We start from the raw sequence: 18,510 nt of genomic DNA on the forward strand, positions 1-18,510 counted from the left end.
CAGGGTCCTTCTCAGTGATGGCTAAAGTAAAGAATTCATTGAATGGTGAAGGAAGGATTAGGACAGGCCACAGGCAAATTCGGCCCTCCAGATGTTTTGGGACTGCAACTCCCATCATCCCTAGCTAACAGGACCAGTGGTCAGGGATGATGGGAACTGTAGTCTCAAAACATCTGGAGGGCTGAGTTTCCCTATGCCTGGATTAGGAAATAGTCTGCTTTCGTCAAATATAAACAAATAATTCAAATGGGATGGCTCTAGTTAGGAGACATATAGGAGAGAGGGAGAATATTGTGGCAGGCTGCAGGTTGCGATTCCTATCTTAAAACAAAAACAGGCAATGGAGAGAGCATTTGATAGCACCAGAACCACCAATGAATGGAAAATGCACTGTTCCTATTTGAAGATCACAATCAAACAGTAGCACCAGGAACAACAAATTTGCCAACAAACATACAAACTACGTAATCTCTCAGCATCAAACCAATTATAAGGACACTAATCTCTCTGAGACTCAGTCATGCAAAAATGCTTTTGGGCTACAAGCATTTGAGATTAACAATTATGAATTGTTAGGTGTTGCAGAAAAACATGGTGTCAATGTGTGACAGAACTCTGAAGAGCTAAAAACAACAAACCTGTACTTCTGTCTTATGATATTTTAGCAAATGTATGCTCTCAAACCTATGTGTGCCCGAGAAAATGTGAATGCTGGAGATGGGGGTGGAAATCAGCGCAGGAAGTGCCTCCATGAAGACACTCCCACTCCAGAGATCACTATTCTCCCAACTGAGTTTACCCCTTGTTTCAGAGCCCATTTGTTTAAAAGTGATTTTACCCAAGTGCCTGCTATATCTGCCTCATAAGACAGAATGCTGGTCATACTGTGTAGTTCTACACTCAATATGGTGTATGTAGAGAAGTTCTTAAAATAATCACCTGTTTTAGTTGGCTTGCCTTTTGCTTTGTGTGTGTGTGTGTGTGTGTGTGCGCGTGCACGCGGACACTTACCTTTGGAACATGAGGATTAAATTCAACTGCTCTGTGAATTGCCTCTACAGCATTAATCTCTGCTGTACTAAGTCCTCTTCTAGAGGCTGTTTCTGGAGAGAATCTGCAGCAACATTCAAAAGTTTGTCAAGTTACTCAAACTGAGGCAAAGGATAATCTAGCTTTTTTAAGCTGAGCTGATTGAAAATAATTTTTTTTAAGTAAAAGCTCAAATTAGCTGGGCCAGAGCTTAATCCAACAAAACAAAAGCACTACTTGCAGTTGCAAGATGCAAAATTATTTGCTTGCAGGAAGAATGAAGAGTTTATCACTTTACATCTGAATCTGAAATATTTCACTTACCTATCTGAAACTGCTCTGGCCTTTAAGAGTGCTGCTGTGTAACATATCGCTGCTGATTTTGGAAGGCTGATGTCTATGAAACAACAAATTGTTGTATTTAGATTCTAAAGTGAGAAACATTTCAAAACCATACCCTCCAAGAAGAGGGAGGTGTTTTAAAGCTACCACAGAGGAAAAGGCAGTGTTTCAGACTAAGTTTACTTGCCTTGTGTGAGAACTAAGGGGAGGAAACTACAGAGAAAGACATGGCTATGCATCTTACTCTCTTGTACATGTGCCAAATGTTTGCTGCTTTGGATCATGGCTCCAAATTGTCTGTAGCTTCTTTTTTCTAAGAATTCCAAGTTGACTAAAGGCCCATGGCCATTGATGTGGCTCATAAAAACATATGCCCCCAACACCCGTGTGCCCACAGCAACAGAATGTGGGATAACCTCTTCTGTTCCATATATTCTCTGTCATTCATCTTTCTTTCCTGTACAATCTCAACCCTAGGTCCCATTCCTTCCTCTTTTCTCCTAATCACCTCTTTCCTTACTGTCATCACCACAACTTCCCACGAAGTTACTCTTCCTAGCTACTACTTCTCTTCCTCCTTTTCCCAAATGAGAGGATCAAAATTTTGGGCTGGTTGCCACACAGCAATGTTCAGAATCATGTATTGTTTCTGGCAAGTCTTCAACATCACTAATGTCATGAAACCAGGTTAAAGCAATCTATTAACACATTTTAAAATGCCTCCAGCCACCTTCAAATCCCCCGCCCCCTAATTCCATGTTAATGGGCAGTTTTAGCCACTATCTACTTTTTAACTTTTAAAAAAATACTTAGCTATCAAGTGTAAGAATCTGCAATATATTCTGAGTTAAAGCAATGGCTCCATCTAGCTCCAGCATTGCATCTGAATAACAGCAGCTTTTCAGCATCTTGAATCTTGAACACCCATTGCTGGAGGGGACAAGGAGTGAATCTGACACCCACTGAACGGTGTTCCTACCCTTAACTTCATCAGAAACTTGATAATTAGTTTTAATATCACTGTTCAGAGTTTACATGAAACTCTTCTTACATTTTATATATGTGTTTCATGGTATGCTGAAAAGCAGCTAAGCACTATGCAGTCCTAGAGGAAGAACTGTTAGGAAAAACTCCTTTGGAGCACCTCTCACAGAAAATGTGGTAAATCTGGCACTGAATTTGAAGTGCATTATAGTTTTTTGACCTGAAATCATTTGCAGAGAGATGCACCACGAAAAAAGCAGTGTAACTTTGAGAACATACAGAAGTAATTAGTCTCTTCTGCTAACTGATCTATATATAAACATCAATATAACATACTAGTGACAGGATACATTATTCAATTATAACGTAAAAAGTTAACATAAAAAGGTAAAGGGACCCCTGACCATTAGGTCCAGTCGCGGATGACTCTGGGGTTGAGGCGCTCATCTTGCTTTATTGGTCGAGGAAGCCGGCGTACAGCTTCCAGGTCATGTGGCCAGCATGACTAAGCTGCTTCTGGAGAACCAGAGCAGTGCATGGAAATGCCATTTACCTTCCCGCCGGAGCGGTACCTATTTATCTACTTGCACTTTGACGTGCTTTCGAACTGCTAGGTTGGCAGGAGCAGGGACCGAGCAACAGGAGCTCACCCAGTCGCGGGGATTCGAACCACTAACCTGCTGATCAGCAAGCCCTAGGCTCTCTGGAGTGAAAAGAGCCACTAGAAAAAAATAAGTGGGATAGAACTGTCATTCCTATATGTCCTGCTTAAATGATATCTTCTTTAAATTTTGGGGGAAGTGTTACTATTTTTTAAATGAATTATAGATAGAGAGAGAGAGAGCCTTTCACCAGCTGGATTACAACCTAACTAGCATAATAAAATCCAAACAACACAATAACTTAAAAACAATTAGTATTTTGCAAACAACCGTGGGATTTTGATTGGATAAAGCACAATTTAAAAGTTGAACAAATAAAATAATTTCATCCAATTTATATCAACTGCCCAAGGTCCAAGATAAGATACAAATCAAGGTGAGCAGATGTCTGTGTTGATTTTCAGGCACCACCTATCTACTCTGCTGAGTTATTTGAAAAATGACTGCTATTCATGGAAGGCCTTGGACCCCAAGAGGGAAGGGGCCTAGTTATTCATGAAAATATTATTCAAGCACACACTGCAACTTGCATCTAACACACAATGACATTTATATATTCTTACCATCATACTTTGCTAGAACTGCCTGGACATCAGCATAAGCCTGTAGTTCCAGAAGTGATTCTAGGAGGTTTTCATGTATATTCAATACACTTAGGAGAGGAAACTCTTTCATTAACTGTAAATAGAAGCAGGGAGGAGAGAATAAATTAGGCAACACAAGTTTCTATCTTGCAGCCAAGTCTTATGCATGTTTACTCCACTAAGTAAAAATGCATTAAATCTGATTTTAAGAATAAAATGAATTATGCACACTAACCCAATGAACTCAATGAGATCTAAAAAGGTAAAGGTAAAGGACCCCTGACAGTTAAGTCCAGTCGCAGACGACTCTGGGGTTGTGGCGCTCATCTCGCTTTACAGGCTGAGGGAGCCGGCGTTTGTCCGCAGACAGTTTTTCCGGGTCATGTGGCCAGAGCAGCGCATGGAAACACCATTTACCTTCCCGCCAGAGCTGTACCTATTTATCTACTTGCACTTTGATGTGCTTTCGAACTGCTAGGTTGGCAGGAGCTGGGACCAAGAAATGGGAGCTCACCCCGTCACAGGGATTCAAACTGCTGACCTTCCAATCGGCAAGCCCAAGAAGCTCAGTGGTTTTAGACCACAGCGCCACCCACGTCCCAAATGAGATCTACCTCCAAGTAAATGTACCTAAGTTTACAGTCTAGGTCAACAGACTTGGTAGCAAACTCATGGTTAGCAGAACCAAACACAAAGGATTGTACATTCCACTCATATCTTGAAATCACAGGTGCTGCTTTTCCTATACAAAGTGAAACTGACCCATTTTTCCTTTGCAGCACAGATTGAACTCAAGCCATTCTGCAACGGAATTGCTCAGTTGACCGAAACAGCCAAAGAGCACTGATTTCAAACCTCACTTTGGAAAGGGTTCAGATCCATTCAGTAGCTTCCAAGTGGAACCAATCCCAGTGGGACTTCCATCTGCTGCCAAATTTAACAGGCACTGAAAACAAGTCATGGAACAATCAGCACCCCTTTTAAGACTCCTGATCATTCCTGCTCTGGACCTGACATCATATATGATATGGGGGGGGGGGCATATGGCATGACACGGGGAAAATAGCCTCTCAGGCTGGATGTTCCTCATCACTGCTATACACGTCTACTCAGAAGTAAGTGCTGTTGACTTAAATTCAGCCACTAGCTATGATGAGCTACAACTGGAAGCAGCAATGCCGATTCTGAATACTAGCTACTGGAAACTACAGGATGAGAGAATGCTCTTGTGCTCAAATCCTGCCTGCCAGTTTCCCAGAGGCATCTGGCTGGCTACTGTGAGAAGAAGTTACTGGACTAGTTGGGCCATTGGCCTGATCCAGCAAGTTCTTCTTATGTCCTCCCAGGTAAGTGGGTATAGGATTGACGTCTGGATAACTTACATCTCTCATCATTTTTACTGCTTCTTTAATTCTTCCAAGCTTCCTTGCACACATAGCTAGTCTTCTTTTCACATAAACCAGTACATTGGTGTCTCTTCCTAGGGAAAAAGAGAGGCTACATAAAAACTAAGTTATCACACATTTTCTAAACCAGGCATTCATTTCTGCATATGTTGTAGGAGATCCATCCTGCTCTCCCTGTCCACAAATATATTGAGAAGGTTGAGAGTTAAACCACAGAACACACCCATAAAATCACAAAGTGACTTTTTAAAAAAACAACAACACATGAGTCAATCAACATTTATCCATCTGAGTCTGCAAAATGGAGGGAACATTATATCCTGAGAAAATAGAAAGGGAGGGGCACAGACAATGCGATGTGCCAAACACTGACTTAATATGAAGCACAAGGAATCCAACTATTTCCTCAAGCCACCACATCCAAGGATGTGGGACAAGAAACCCTCTAACACCCTTTCATCCAAACAACATATTCATAGCTTCAGCACATATTTGCTGTTCCATTGTAATAAAAAACTGAAGTTTGACAACTTGTTTGTGGCCTCAAAATTAAGACACCACATTCCATGGCACAAGGCAGCAAGAGAGAGAGAAATACAAAGAGGGAGAATGATATTGTAACCTTGAGCTATTGACAGAGACTTGCTAGAAAAAGCAAAAAGGATGAGCTGTTGGTAGAGGGATGAACCCACCAAAGGTAAAATACCAAAGGTAAAATATTATTTCCCACAGCCCTGCTAACTGCAATGTAGTTAATATAGAACTGTATCGTGTTGCTGCTCTGTGAATAGAATGACCTCTTTCTTAGAGTGCAACTCTCCTTCTGTGACCAGCATATTTTAAAATATTCTCATAATATTTTAAAATAAGGCTAAAGCCTTATCCTTTACACACTTAACTGAAAGTGAGTCCCATTGTATTCAGTTCAGCTTACTTCTGTTTTGACACATATAGAATTGCAGTGCAAAAGATTCAGCACTTTCTGAAATTAAAATGCAGCTTGTACAACTGCTGCCTGTACTTACAGTGTGTGTACTTTTAATTTTTGTGTTCATGTAGATTTTAATCCTTCAGCATTAAACTTTTCTAGTGCTTCTGTAGATTCGAGCATGACCAAGCACAGCACTATTGACCATTTTGAATGATTTGTGAAAGGATACTTACTAAACTGTGCTTCATGCTGTGGACTCTGGGAACTGCAGTGCTGAGACTTTCTATAAATGGTTTCTCCTGCTTTCAGAGCCTGCTTAAAATATTTCTCAGCATCCACAATAGTAGTTGCTTCTTCCTCGGCCAAAAGAACATATGCTGTGGCACAACTGAGAAAGAGAAAAAATGAAACCAGGTATTCAAAAGATGTATGTTGACACAGTGAAAAGATTAACAATGTATACAGTACAGTAGCTGAACATACTTACAAATAAACTCCAATCAAAGATGTGGAACAAAACTATTTTCATCCAAACAATACATGTAAAATGTTTCAGTACACATTAAAAGGAAAACAGGCTCTGTGACACTGACCCCAGGCAGGAGGGGGACTACTAATTTTCATTGAGGGTGGCTATTTTACGATCAAGATGACTACAAAATGCACTAAGTAAAAGGTAAATTTCAATATCTGTTAAACTACAAAAATGAAGTTTTTTAAAAAAGGACTGCAGTTCATTCTATGTAGAAGATCAAAATATTGGGTGGAATTTAATGGTGTGTTATTATGAACTACTCATCTGTGTGAGCATTACAGCTTGCCACATGGAATGATGTCCCCCCCCCCAACATTGTTCTTGGGATTGTCCCAACCCCAAGTTCATTTTGAGGGGCACGTGAGCAAAGTAGAAGGAGGGAAAGCTCCATTGCACAAGTAGATGTCCTTGTTAAGGGCTTCTGCTGACGGGGAGTGTTAGGTGCATCCCACCCATTACTTTTGACCTTGAAATTAATAAACTTGGGGAGCAGGGTCTTAAAATGGAAATACTGGTAGTTTCATAAACAACAACTGTGCTCAAATATTCTGAATTTCTATAAAGCAGTGTTTCAGATATCCATGATGAGTCATATAAAAATACCAGCCCCCACATATAAAAGTGCACTTGGGATAATCAAATGTACAAAATAGATTTGCAAAGTGGTGTATTGTTTAAAAAGGTATGGAAACTTTTGCTCTGCTTTCTCTCTCTTAAGTGGAACATTGTGTGAGATACAGAAGGGGAAATGTTAGGAAAAGAAAAAGAAAAAGAGAGAATTCCCAGAACATTTTTTTAAATGACTTAACTATGAAGATTTTTATAACAATTGTGTTTATTTTGAGTTGAAAAATACCCCTGCTACTTGAAGATCTCATTTTCTAAAAGGCGCATGCTAATTTTGGACACAACTGAGCCAAACATAAGAATTTTGAGTCCTATTAAAATGGACCCTTAGTTCAGTTGCACTGAAAAAGATGAGATTCTTTACTTCATTTCTATGGTTCGGCATCAATTCAAACTTGTGTGAAGTATCCACTTCAGACTGTAGGTTGGGAAAATTGTAACATCTCAATGTCCAACCATTACAAAAACGTCTTACATGTTAGCTTTATATGTCAAGGGTTAAAAACTTAATATGGGATAGTGTTACAGCCCACCAAAGGTCACATCACTTGAACATGTCAATCATATTGTTACAAAAACCCAGTGCTCGCCCCTCTTTTCACCAAGCAGTGGCACAAGCGCATGGGGCCACATGCACACACACAGGGTCTGGGTCCCTTTGGAGAACAGAAGAAACATTGGAGACTGTCATGCTTTGAGAAATAGGGTTTATTCGCCTATTTACACATTCAGTTTGCATGGAGGAATTCCAGATCTTACAGCTTGGCCCAAACCATTGCAGGCAACCTTTCCTTCTCCCCCGCGCCAAGATGGATCTCAGCCTTACTTCCTTCTTCTTCTACCCAGAAACCCTTGCTTCAAACCTCCCTTTTCCTGTCCCCTCAAACACACAGTTACCCCGGCAAGCTTTGTGACATCTGACTCCTCAGGCCAAAGGATCCTTCTATGTCCCATCAGCATCTTTTTCTAATCCTAACAGGTCTGCTCTTCCCCCCAGCCAGTCAGAAATTCTTTTGCAGCTTATATCTTCCACCCCCAAATAATCACAATCCTAGAAATTATTAATTTCTATGTTTATCCTAAGTCTACAACAATATGAATAGGCCCTAAGAAATTACTTAACAATGCTGTATAGCTTTAATTTTCGTTCATAAAATTAGGGTGAGACTTGTTATCAAACTTACTCATTATTTAATTCTAAAGCTTGATATGCTGCTTTTATTCGGGCCTGAGGGTTCCTCTCCCGCCATGCCTTCTGCATAACTGTTGGGGGAAAATAGGATTTATTTACAGGCAAGTCATGACTGTAAGTATTCATGGAGAAACAAACAAACAAACATCTCTCTTTCTAAGAATAAAGCCACTACCAAACTGAATACAGGGGTTGGCAACCTAAGGCCCATGGGCCACAAGCGACCCATGGGGGTCATTTAATTAACCCACGAGCTGCCCCCAAACTGAGCTGCCTGCTCAGCGAGTCCTCATGCGCTGTGCTAAGCTGGTGCAGCACAGCGCATGGACTCACTTCCACGGCACCAGAAATCACGTCTGCGCAGACGCCGGAAATCACGCGTACGCATGATCTGACCCACGGAGGGATCTCTGCTAGAGTGAACTGGCCCAGGCAAGGTAATCCTTGCCGACCCCTGCCCTATCATAAATGTATATTATTCTTGATCTTTATTTTTAAAAGAGAGAAAAATTCATAAGGTGACCGACAGAAGAGGGGGGCAGAGCTTGTGGCAATTAGCCCCAGGTGGTTCATGAAAGTTTGTTGTTTTCCCTCCTGCTGGCTGCAAGGTAAGTTTGGTCACTGATAGTCTCTGGGTGGAATGAGTGTGGCTACATGGAGAACAGTGCCAAAGCTGGTGGGATTGGCCTGGCTGTTGTTTCCTCCTCTTCTGCCAGATGCTATTCATTTTAAGTGAATAAAATTCTCATCGTTGCCACTCACTTGGCTGGGTTCAATTTTTTGGAAATGAAACCCTTATCCCAGCAAAGGCTAAAAAGTCAACATTCATGAACTGATTGCACAATCCTACTCATGTCTACTCAGAAGTAAATCCAACTGATTTCAATTGAGCTGACTCCCAGGTGAGAAAGTACAGGATTGCAGTTTGAATATATCTGATGGTCCTCAGTTTTTATAAGAAAGGGAGAGAACCAATATATGTTTCTTTTGGAACTAAACCTGCAACTGTCCAGCAAGAATAATGTGGAAAATGTTGGAGCATTTTTCTGAAAACATAATGTTAGTTTTGGCTCTGATGATGAAACAATATACGATGTTTATAAAACAAAAACTACAGCTCTCATATCATTAAACATCTCATCAGATTAATGTGTAGACAGCTAACTCTTGCCGATTTAGATGAACTAGTAAGAATTAACACATAAGCTGACAAAGGCCAGGTATGACAAATGCCATTGCTTTAAAGATAGAATAGACAATATGCAACCCTCAATATAATTTGGTGCAATCAAAAGCAAAGAAATATAATAATCTCGGGGCATGGCGGGGGTTTTTTATAGTAGTAATTCAACATTCAGAAGTCCATAACATTTGCAAGTCTTATGATTGAGAGTAACAAACTCAAGAGGGGTAGCCATATCTATCTTGCTGTAGCAAGAACAGTGAGGGTCTTGAACTGTCACAAAAATTCTGCTGAATGCATCCAATGAGGTCCATGTGCATGGTAAACATTTTAGTCTTTAAGGTACCACAATACACCTTTCTTTCCTGCTATGTAGACTTGGAACAGGACTCTCAGGTGAGCAGAGGACATATGTAAAAATAGTATCACAGACATGCAAAGTTCTGGCAATAATAATGACTTAAGGTTTGTTTTTCTCATCCTGGTTTCTCCATCCCAAGAGATCAGAAACATTAGGAAAAATGGCATAAATTATCCATCAAATATAAAAGAGACTTAGAAAAGATATTTAGAACAAGCATTCTGAAATATACTCGGAGTCGCGAAGTGATTTCATGCTCTTTATTCAGCTCATAGTGGTGAGGAGGAATGAATGAATGTCCCCTCAAAGTATCTGCTTTATATACATTATTTACACAATGGGCTGCACATGATTGGCTAATTCCGGAATTCTACTGTAAGCCAATCAGGTTGTGGATTCACTTCTATCTGGAGCATGATTGGGTAGTTCCTGCCAACCAATCATACTGCTGCATTGTTCTAGGACCAATCAGACTGCTGCATTCTGAATCCTATTGTTCTAGGACCAATCAGACTGCTGCCTTTTGGATCCTATTGTTCTAGGACCAATCAGACTGCTGCAGTTTGGATCCTATTCAACTCAGTACATAACACATTCCCAACATAAAAAACTATTCATGGCCAGACATCTTTTTATCTTTCATACAAGAGATACATTTGATACCTGCATCTGAAGGTCGAACTGAGTCCGTTTCACATGTGAAAAAGGTCTGGTGATCCTGAGCAGATAAGTTCATGTCATAATATGTAAGTGGCTCCTTTCCAGTCACCCATGTATATCTTTAAAAAAAGAAAGAAAAAGAAAAGAGGCTTCATTAACAGCCGAATTCTTTGCATATCTACTCAAAAGAAAGCCAGTGGGATACGCTCCCATTTAAGTATCTACATGCCAACCTAAAGGACGCATTTAGAAATGAATCATCTATCCAAACAGATCCATCTTTGTCTTTATATAGGGAATTTACAGGAAAGAGTAAGATTACAACGTTCTGACAAACCAGAAGCTCTAGTTCTATTTTAATTAATTTTACAAAAATGGCTATACACTAATATCACAAAGATAAAAATACCTGCTATATTCTGCTCCTCTAAAGAGATTGAGGGGATTTCTCCATACTTTGCACTCTGTAAAAGGAAACAGTTTAATCTCAAAATTAAGCCAGAACTGTAGATTTCTAACCTATATGCCTTGTGTGTTGAGGCCTGGTTCACCATAAGAATCTTGGTTCAATAAATATGAAATCACTACTTCTGAACTGGCCCACATATTAAAAAAATGTTTCCTCCACAGAATCAGAAATAATCATGGGCTCACATTCTGGTTTCTCCCTTTTCTGGTCTGCAGTAGTCATAATTTACCATGGCATGCAAATCTGAAATGATGGCTAGCACTTGCTTTCAAAACTAGATTCATAAACAATCGTTTGAAGCAGGCATGGCAAGCCCTAACCATAGTATTAAAATGTGGATGGCATGACAAATTACCAGTGTTAATGGTGTGAAACAGAAAATTTAAAAAGGGAAAGCCCCAAGTAAGAAGAGAGGAAACAGAGGAAACCCTGGTTTGTTTTTGATAGCCCAAATTACAGTTTGGATGAATGTCTAAATTGAGATACCACTTCAAGAAAACAGTTTTTCTATCACTCGGAGGTGCAAAGCAAGCAATTTTCCAAGAAACAAAAACAAAAACAAAAGCCACTTGTCACATTGATCTATATAGCAAAATATATAAAGGCACGATATCTATTATAAAATATTAAAAATCATATTGATTTGGAAATTGCAAGGGGTTGTGGAAAATAAAATACTAAACTCAACAACTCACCTGCCCCCACTAAAAAAGGCTTTGCCCAATCTGATTTACTTTATCTCTCTTGTTTTTCCTAAGCAAGACAAAGGCATTACCTGATGCAAAGCTAAGCCCATTTACAAAAATAAACATAAATTGTATTTACAGGCTTTGGCTAAGGCCAGCTATCACGAAATACATTTGCACAAAGCCAGATGTTAGAAGCAATCACCTGACAAACTCTGCCTGCTTGTCTCATTTTCTCCACTAGTGGCAGAGAAAGTTGCCTGTGGAGAATTAGTATTCTCTGCTCCACCAATAAGTGGTCGTAAATGGCTCACGGATACCTGCTCAATGAAAGATGTGCCATATTTCCTGAAATACCACCATTCAAATATCTGCAGTGAGAAACAGAAAAACATACAATAAACCATTGGGTCAAGAATCTCAAGTCACGTCACTTGCTCACAAAACAATAGGCTGCCCGCAATTATATTTATGGTTCCTTTCTGCAAAGGTTGACAGTTTGCCCACAGATAATATGATAGAAAAGAATTGTTTCTAAACAAAGCCCTTTTAGGGCACAGCCACCAGCAAAGTAGTAAGCAATGCTCCCAAATTTCAGCCACTTCCTGTTTCTCTGTAAACAAAAGTGTAATGGAGCTATAAGATAGCCCAAGAAATCTATTGGTTCTTACCACAGAGCTCCTGCCCCCCTTCCAATGGAAAATATTGGCTTAAAAATAGTATCCTATGTTTTTCAAATTAAAACTAATCCAGGGAAGCAGACTTAACCGTCTTTCTTCTAATGCTATGCACTTGATTTAGGTCATTTTACTACCCTGTGATAGCACACCCCTCCTACAACCACTTGTGTACATTTATTTGTGGCACTGCATGAGGGTTAGGAATAGACAGACAGGTTTCATCTTACCTTTTGAGCACAGTGCTGCACAGGGGTCTCAGAACTGGCATGTCCTATGTCAGAGATTTGGCCCCAACAAGTAGGATCCAGAAAAAAACTAAATGCTACTCTGGGCAACTCTGGTAAAACATGGGGTGCCATAAATCATATGCTGGTGGACTCAAGATGAACAAGAACTGCCTGAAGGCAAATGATAATATTTTCATCATCTTTTTGGTTTGTACACTGCTCCTAATATGCATATTTTATGTTCAATGGAATGGCATTAAAGTGGTACCTCTGGTTACGTACTTAATTCGTTCCGGAGGTCTGTTCTTAACCTGAAACTGTTCTTAACCTGAAGCACCACTTTAGCTAATGGGGTCTTCTGCTGCTGCCACCACACAATTTCTGTTCTCATCCTGAAGCAAAATTCTTAAACCTGAGGTACTATTTCTGGGTTAGCAGAGTCTGTAACCTGAAGCGTTACCTGAAGTACCACTGTATAGTGCAACAGTGGCTATGCATAAGGCCCCCTCATACAGCCATAATGAGGCAATGCAGGTAGAGTCCCACAAATGACTTGGCAGCCTAAGCAATGTGCTTCAGAATACTGCCAGAGAAGGCTCAACACTATTGTCACAGCTGCCCCTTACAATGCTATAAACCATTTCATTTTTTACTTGGAAGGCTGTGGTTACCAGCAAGGAATCACATCAAAATGAATAAAAATGTTGGTTTCTTTTTCTGTATAGGAGCGCCACCTAGAGTTCAGCTGGCATATCAAAGGTACCGGTAACTTTCATCTTCAGACTGGCACAGTTTACAAAAGTCTAATTTTAAAAATTAATCTGTAACACTGTAAACACAGATGCATCACATTTCACAATAACTATTCCTCATCTTCCAAAAATCCCAAAAAGGTACTGTGGATGCAGACATGACCTATTCTTAGTTGCTGTAGACATTTTCCTGGACATTTTAATAACAGTCTTAAAAGCAGGCCAAAATTTAGGGTCGAGTATGCATTAATCTCTTACTTCTTTGTCCTTCAGACTTGCTTACCAGGCTTTGGGAGGCTCTCGTTAGATATTGCAGGAACTTGAGTGGCCAGATAAAATATCATGAGAGCCTCCCAGAGCCTGGTAAGCAAGATGGAGAGCTTAGTATATGCATTTTTGCATGTATGTGCCATCCCTGGAATGCAATCCCTGCACAAGACACGATCATACTATATTTCTGGTTCTGTAGGATCAACAAAAATTCCAGCATGAGTAAATAGAGAAAATTACTTACAAATATCAGACCGGATATCAGAGAAGATGTCCCAGTAAGTGCAACATAGAATTTTGGAGTCAATGTGCTCAAGAAAATGGTCACTGTCAAAGAAAAAGGGAAGCTTTGTCAATGAGTACATTTGCCTCTCAGTGTCTGAGATGACATTACTTAAGCAACGCACACACACACCTACACACACACAGTGTCAATTCCTCCGTTGGTTGTGGATACTTTTTGGAAAGTCTGAATCCAGAAATGATGTCGCCCAGGTAAGCTATGCTTTGAATGTTAGGAGAACCATTAATGTTAAAGTAGACTTTTTAGCTGAAAGTGCTGGACAGGACTCAAACACAACACAACACTCTTCCCACCTGTGATTCCCAGAAACTGCTATTCAAAGACATACTGTACTGCTTCCAACAGTAGAGCTAAAACCTAGCTACTGTGGCTAGTCCATTGAAAGCCATCCAACATGGTAGGCATCACCACTGTTCATGGTAGAGAATACCATAATTTCACTACGTGCTGTGTTAAGTACTTTTTGTTTGTTTCTTTGTTCAATAACAAAAAATTTTTTTCCTTCCAGTAGCACCTTAAAGACCAACTAAGTTAGTTCTTGGTATGAGCTTTCGTGTGCATGCACACTTCTTCAGATACACTGAAACAGAAGTTGCCAGATCCTTCTATATACTGTTTCAGTGTATCTGAAGAAGTGTGCATGCACACGAAAGCTCATACCAAGAACTAACTTAGTTGGTCTTTAAGGTGCTACTGGAAGGAAAAAAATTTTTTGTTTTGACTATGGCAGACCAACACGGCTACCTATCTGTAACTGGATCTTTGTTCAATGTTTAGCTTCATAAGAAGTCAATGAGTTTGAGTTCAAACAGCTAACCCTAAATGTTTTAACTGATACTTTAGCTTTCTCTTAACCTAGATACAGTCAAAGACAAGGATCCAAAACAGCAAACCACAGTTTTAACACAAGTTTAATAGCTTTAACTTAAATCTGTAAAGAGTAAAATATGGGGAATTATGGATATTTGCTCAATTTTAAATACTTTTGAAAATACATATTGGTGTGTTGTACCTTGCCTTGTGACCATATGGTGAAGAGCAGTATAGATATATTTAAATAAGGACCTAGATTACTACAATGCATTATATGTGGGGCAGCCTCTGAAAACAGGAAACTTCAAGTGGTGCAGAAGTCAGCGGACAGGTTGCTCACTGGAGCAAGAAAGTTTGAGCCTATAATGCCAATCCTGGTCTAACTGTAATGGCTGCCAATCAATTCCCGAGACAAATTCAAAGTGCTGGTTTTTACCCATAAAGCCATAAACAGCTCAGGACTGCAATACCTCAAGGATTGCCTCTTCCCATATGAACAGACTCATAACCTGTGATCATCATCTGGACCACTTCTTTCTGTGCCCACATGAGAGGTCCTTTCTGTTTCCATGAGAGGTCCAGAAGATGGCAACACAAGAATGGGCTTTTTTTCAAGTGGCTCCCCATTTGTGGAATGCTCTCCATGGGGAGGCTTGCCTGGCACCTTCATTACATATATTTAGGCACCAGATGATAACGTCCCTCTTCTAAGCCTTTGGCTAATTAAGCCATCTACAGCCTATAAAACTGTGAGGGGGGGGGACTGTTTTTGTTTGTTACTATGTTATGCAGTTGTGTTCTTACATTGTAAACTGCCCTGTGATCCTAGGATGAAGGGTGGTGTAGAAATTTAATAAAAAACAATAGACACTAGTTTCATTTTTTTTATTAGAATGGGCACAAACATTTCTCTTAGCATGGAGAAAAGAATGTGCTGCTTGTAACAAGGGTTCAACGTATTCAAAATAATTAAGGAACAACATATATGAAGCAGCTCAAAGGTAAACTAACACTGCTGCATGTTAACAGGAAGTAAATCTCATTGTACTCTGTAAGATTTACTTTTGAATATGCATGTTTAGGACTGATTCATAAAATCCAGACAGATACTACCTGAGGCATTTTATTAACCAACCTACAACACTCAATCTTGTTTGTGGGTTAGGCCTACTGATTGTTGCTTAGCAAGAGATTAGTAGATAAAAAGTCTAAAGAAAATGAATATGGTATGTTGACAATGAGAAATTGACAGCTCTTATATTAGTGTCAGTCTCACAATTTAACCAGTATAGCTAGTTTTGTCTGAACAAGTCTACCTTCCTGGGCTTTTGAAACCACAGCATGCAAGAGACAAAGTCTTAAACACACAAAGTAAGACCAAGTTAAAAGCAGGGCATGTACATTAAGCCCTGAGGGGGATCCTAAGGTAAAAGTCAAGGTTACTCCATTACTTACTTGATGTAGTGCTTCATGTGTAGAGTATGGCAAAACTCAGTAGGCCCACCAGGCAAATAAATAAGCAGACTCTCCTTCATTCCCTAGCAACTTTAACCCATGAACACATTGTTCTAAAGTTATGCATGTATTGAGGACACGGGTGGCGCTGTGGTCTAAACCACTGAGGCTAGGGCTTGCCGATCAGAAGGTCGGTGGTTCGAATCCCCGCGACAGGGTGAGCTCCCGTTGTTCGGTCCCTGCTCCTGCCCACCTAGCAGTTTGAAAGCATGTCAAAGTGCAAATAGATAAATAGGTACCGCTCCAGCGGGACGGTAAACGGTGTTTCCGTGCGCTGCTCTGGTTTCGCCAGAAGCGGCTCAGTCATGCTGACCACATGACCCGGAAGCTGTCTGTGCACAAACGCCGGCTCCCTCAGCCAGTAAAGCAAGATGAGCGCCGCAACCCAAGTTGTTCATGACTAGACTTAACCGTCAGGGGTCCCTTTACCTTTCTCACCTTTACCTATGCATGTATCATCATGCTTTGGGATGTTTTATTAAAATACCCGATACTAAGGATGTAACCATATGACGTAAGTCCCATTGAATATAATGGCACTTACTTTTAAATAAACATGGGACAGGATTGAGCTGTAAGTCATGCTGTATGCTGGCCTGCAGACTTAAGAGTGTGCTTTTAACTCCCCAACCATTAACTTTAGACCAACAAAATATTATGAGACTTTGCATCTATGTAAGGCCCGCAATTTAAAAAGCAACAAAAGGGGAGTATGGAGCTCACTGCTCTAATAAAAAAATAGTGGCTGTGTGTAAATTGCAGCTTTCAAACAACAGGTCTAGTTTCTTTCTGTTTTGATGACACAGAGGATCTGACAGCTGGTAGTATAGATGCTGTCATCATTCAGGGCTTGCAGACAGCAACAGATGATAGAAAGCTTTTTTTAAAAAAAAAAGCTGACAAAGGGAAGACATCAGGGACTACAGATTGCTTTGCAATCTTTAAAATAAACAGACACAAAGAAAAAGTGGAGAATCAGATTTAAAACCAACTTGGCTTACAAACAAACTGACAAAAAATAACAAGGCCCCCGAAGGATAGAAGCACTTAAATACACACCAAATCACAAAGGAGAACAGAGCCCAGGAGACCTGCAAGTACCAATCCTTTCTGATAATACGACCCTTCTTACGAACCCTGTCTTTGTATGCAATCAACCCCAAGGTAAGCACACCCCAGATTTTAGTGTGAGGCAAAGTCATAGCTCTAGAGAAGCCTGTTTTCACCCGCAGGGCTCAGCCCAGAAATGAACGGCGTAAAGCCAGTTTCACGGAGCACGTGCAGAGTTCTTTCCACAAACGGCACCTCAAGCACCTGAGATTAGGGCTGAAGAGTTGTGGGGCAGCGAGTAGACCAAACAGACCCCTAACCGGCCGCCCCAAAGCCCCCCACCCCTCACGTCCATAGCAGCGGAGGGAAAGGAGGCGGGCAAGCCCGCGCCCCTCCCCGGCGGCGGACTCCCCTCAGCGCCCACAGAGCTGCTCTCCCCTCCCGCTCCCCCCGAGCAGCCCCTCACCTGCCGCCAAGTTATCCCGCAGCCGGAGCGGGCCTCGCAAGAAGTAAAGGAGCCCGAGCGCCGCCAGCAGGGCCAGCGCCCGCGCCCAGGGCCCCCCCGCCAGTCTCAGCCTCTCCCACCGCCGAGGGCAGTGGCTGGGCAGCTGGGAAGAGGAGGAGGAGGAAGGCGCCGCATCCCCATCCACAGGAGAAGGACCACTCTCCGCCATGACTCCCGCCCTTCGCTCGCTCAGGCCTGGCTGGCTGGAGGAACGGAGGGAGGGACTAGCCGGGCGCGCCGCCGCCTGACTCTGAGACAAGCGGGAGCGCGCCCGCTGCTCCGTCTCTTGTCCCTCGCGCACGTGCCTGTTAGCCGCCTTCGCGGGGACCCCTCGGGGCTACACCACCACCGCCGGCCTGCTTTAAAAGGGGCGCTTTTGTTCTTTCCCTTTTTTTAGGGCTGCCATCCCGTGCAGTTTTTTTCATTAAAAGGGCCGCGGCTCCGATTTTTGATTTCCCCCCCGTGGGAATTTTTTAAAATTTTATTATTGCATTTCTGCTTGGAATTGTAAAGTGGTCTTTAAGGGTTGGGTTTTTTTACAAATGGGATATACATTTTTAATAACTAAGTGCGCTCCACTGAATGCATTCTGTACATGTGAAATGCACAGCACGCAGATACAAGAATGTAGCCTGATAGTCCCTGTTTTTAACCATTAGGAATTTGGGCGAATGGCGCTCTCCCACTTTCCTTTCTTTTTCAGGATGATGGGTGTTTTGGGGGGGGGCAGACAGAGAGACATT

General features: G+C 41.3%; 1 protein-coding gene across 1 annotated transcript in view; it reads right to left on the bottom strand.

Annotated features, from left to right (window-relative positions):
- The window catches only part of ST7L (suppression of tumorigenicity 7 like), a 41,769-nt gene extending 23,768 nt beyond the window's left edge, over positions 1–18,001 (bottom strand). Inside the window, exons 1-11 of the mRNA XM_053393497.1 lie at positions 17,729–18,001; positions 13,825–13,907; positions 11,857–12,022; positions 10,906–10,960; positions 10,500–10,615; positions 8,285–8,363; positions 6,172–6,326; positions 4,984–5,081; positions 3,581–3,695; positions 1,354–1,426; positions 1,012–1,114 (exon numbers count right to left, since the gene is read on the bottom strand). Of these exons, the coding sequence (XP_053249472.1) occupies positions 1,012–1,114; positions 1,354–1,426; positions 3,581–3,695; positions 4,984–5,081; positions 6,172–6,326; positions 8,285–8,363; positions 10,500–10,615; positions 10,906–10,960; positions 11,857–12,022; positions 13,825–13,907; positions 17,729–17,936 (1,251 nt within the window). The 5' untranslated portion in view covers positions 17,937–18,001. The remainder of the gene's footprint in view (positions 1–1,011; positions 1,115–1,353; positions 1,427–3,580; positions 3,696–4,983; positions 5,082–6,171; positions 6,327–8,284; positions 8,364–10,499; positions 10,616–10,905; positions 10,961–11,856; positions 12,023–13,824; positions 13,908–17,728) is intronic.
- Between the last annotated feature and the right edge of the window lie 509 nt (positions 18,002–18,510).

This window comes from Podarcis raffonei, chromosome 6 (assembly GCF_027172205.1).
Source record: "Podarcis raffonei isolate rPodRaf1 chromosome 6, rPodRaf1.pri, whole genome shotgun sequence".
Classification (NCBI taxonomy): domain Eukaryota; kingdom Metazoa; phylum Chordata; class Lepidosauria; order Squamata; family Lacertidae; genus Podarcis; species Podarcis raffonei.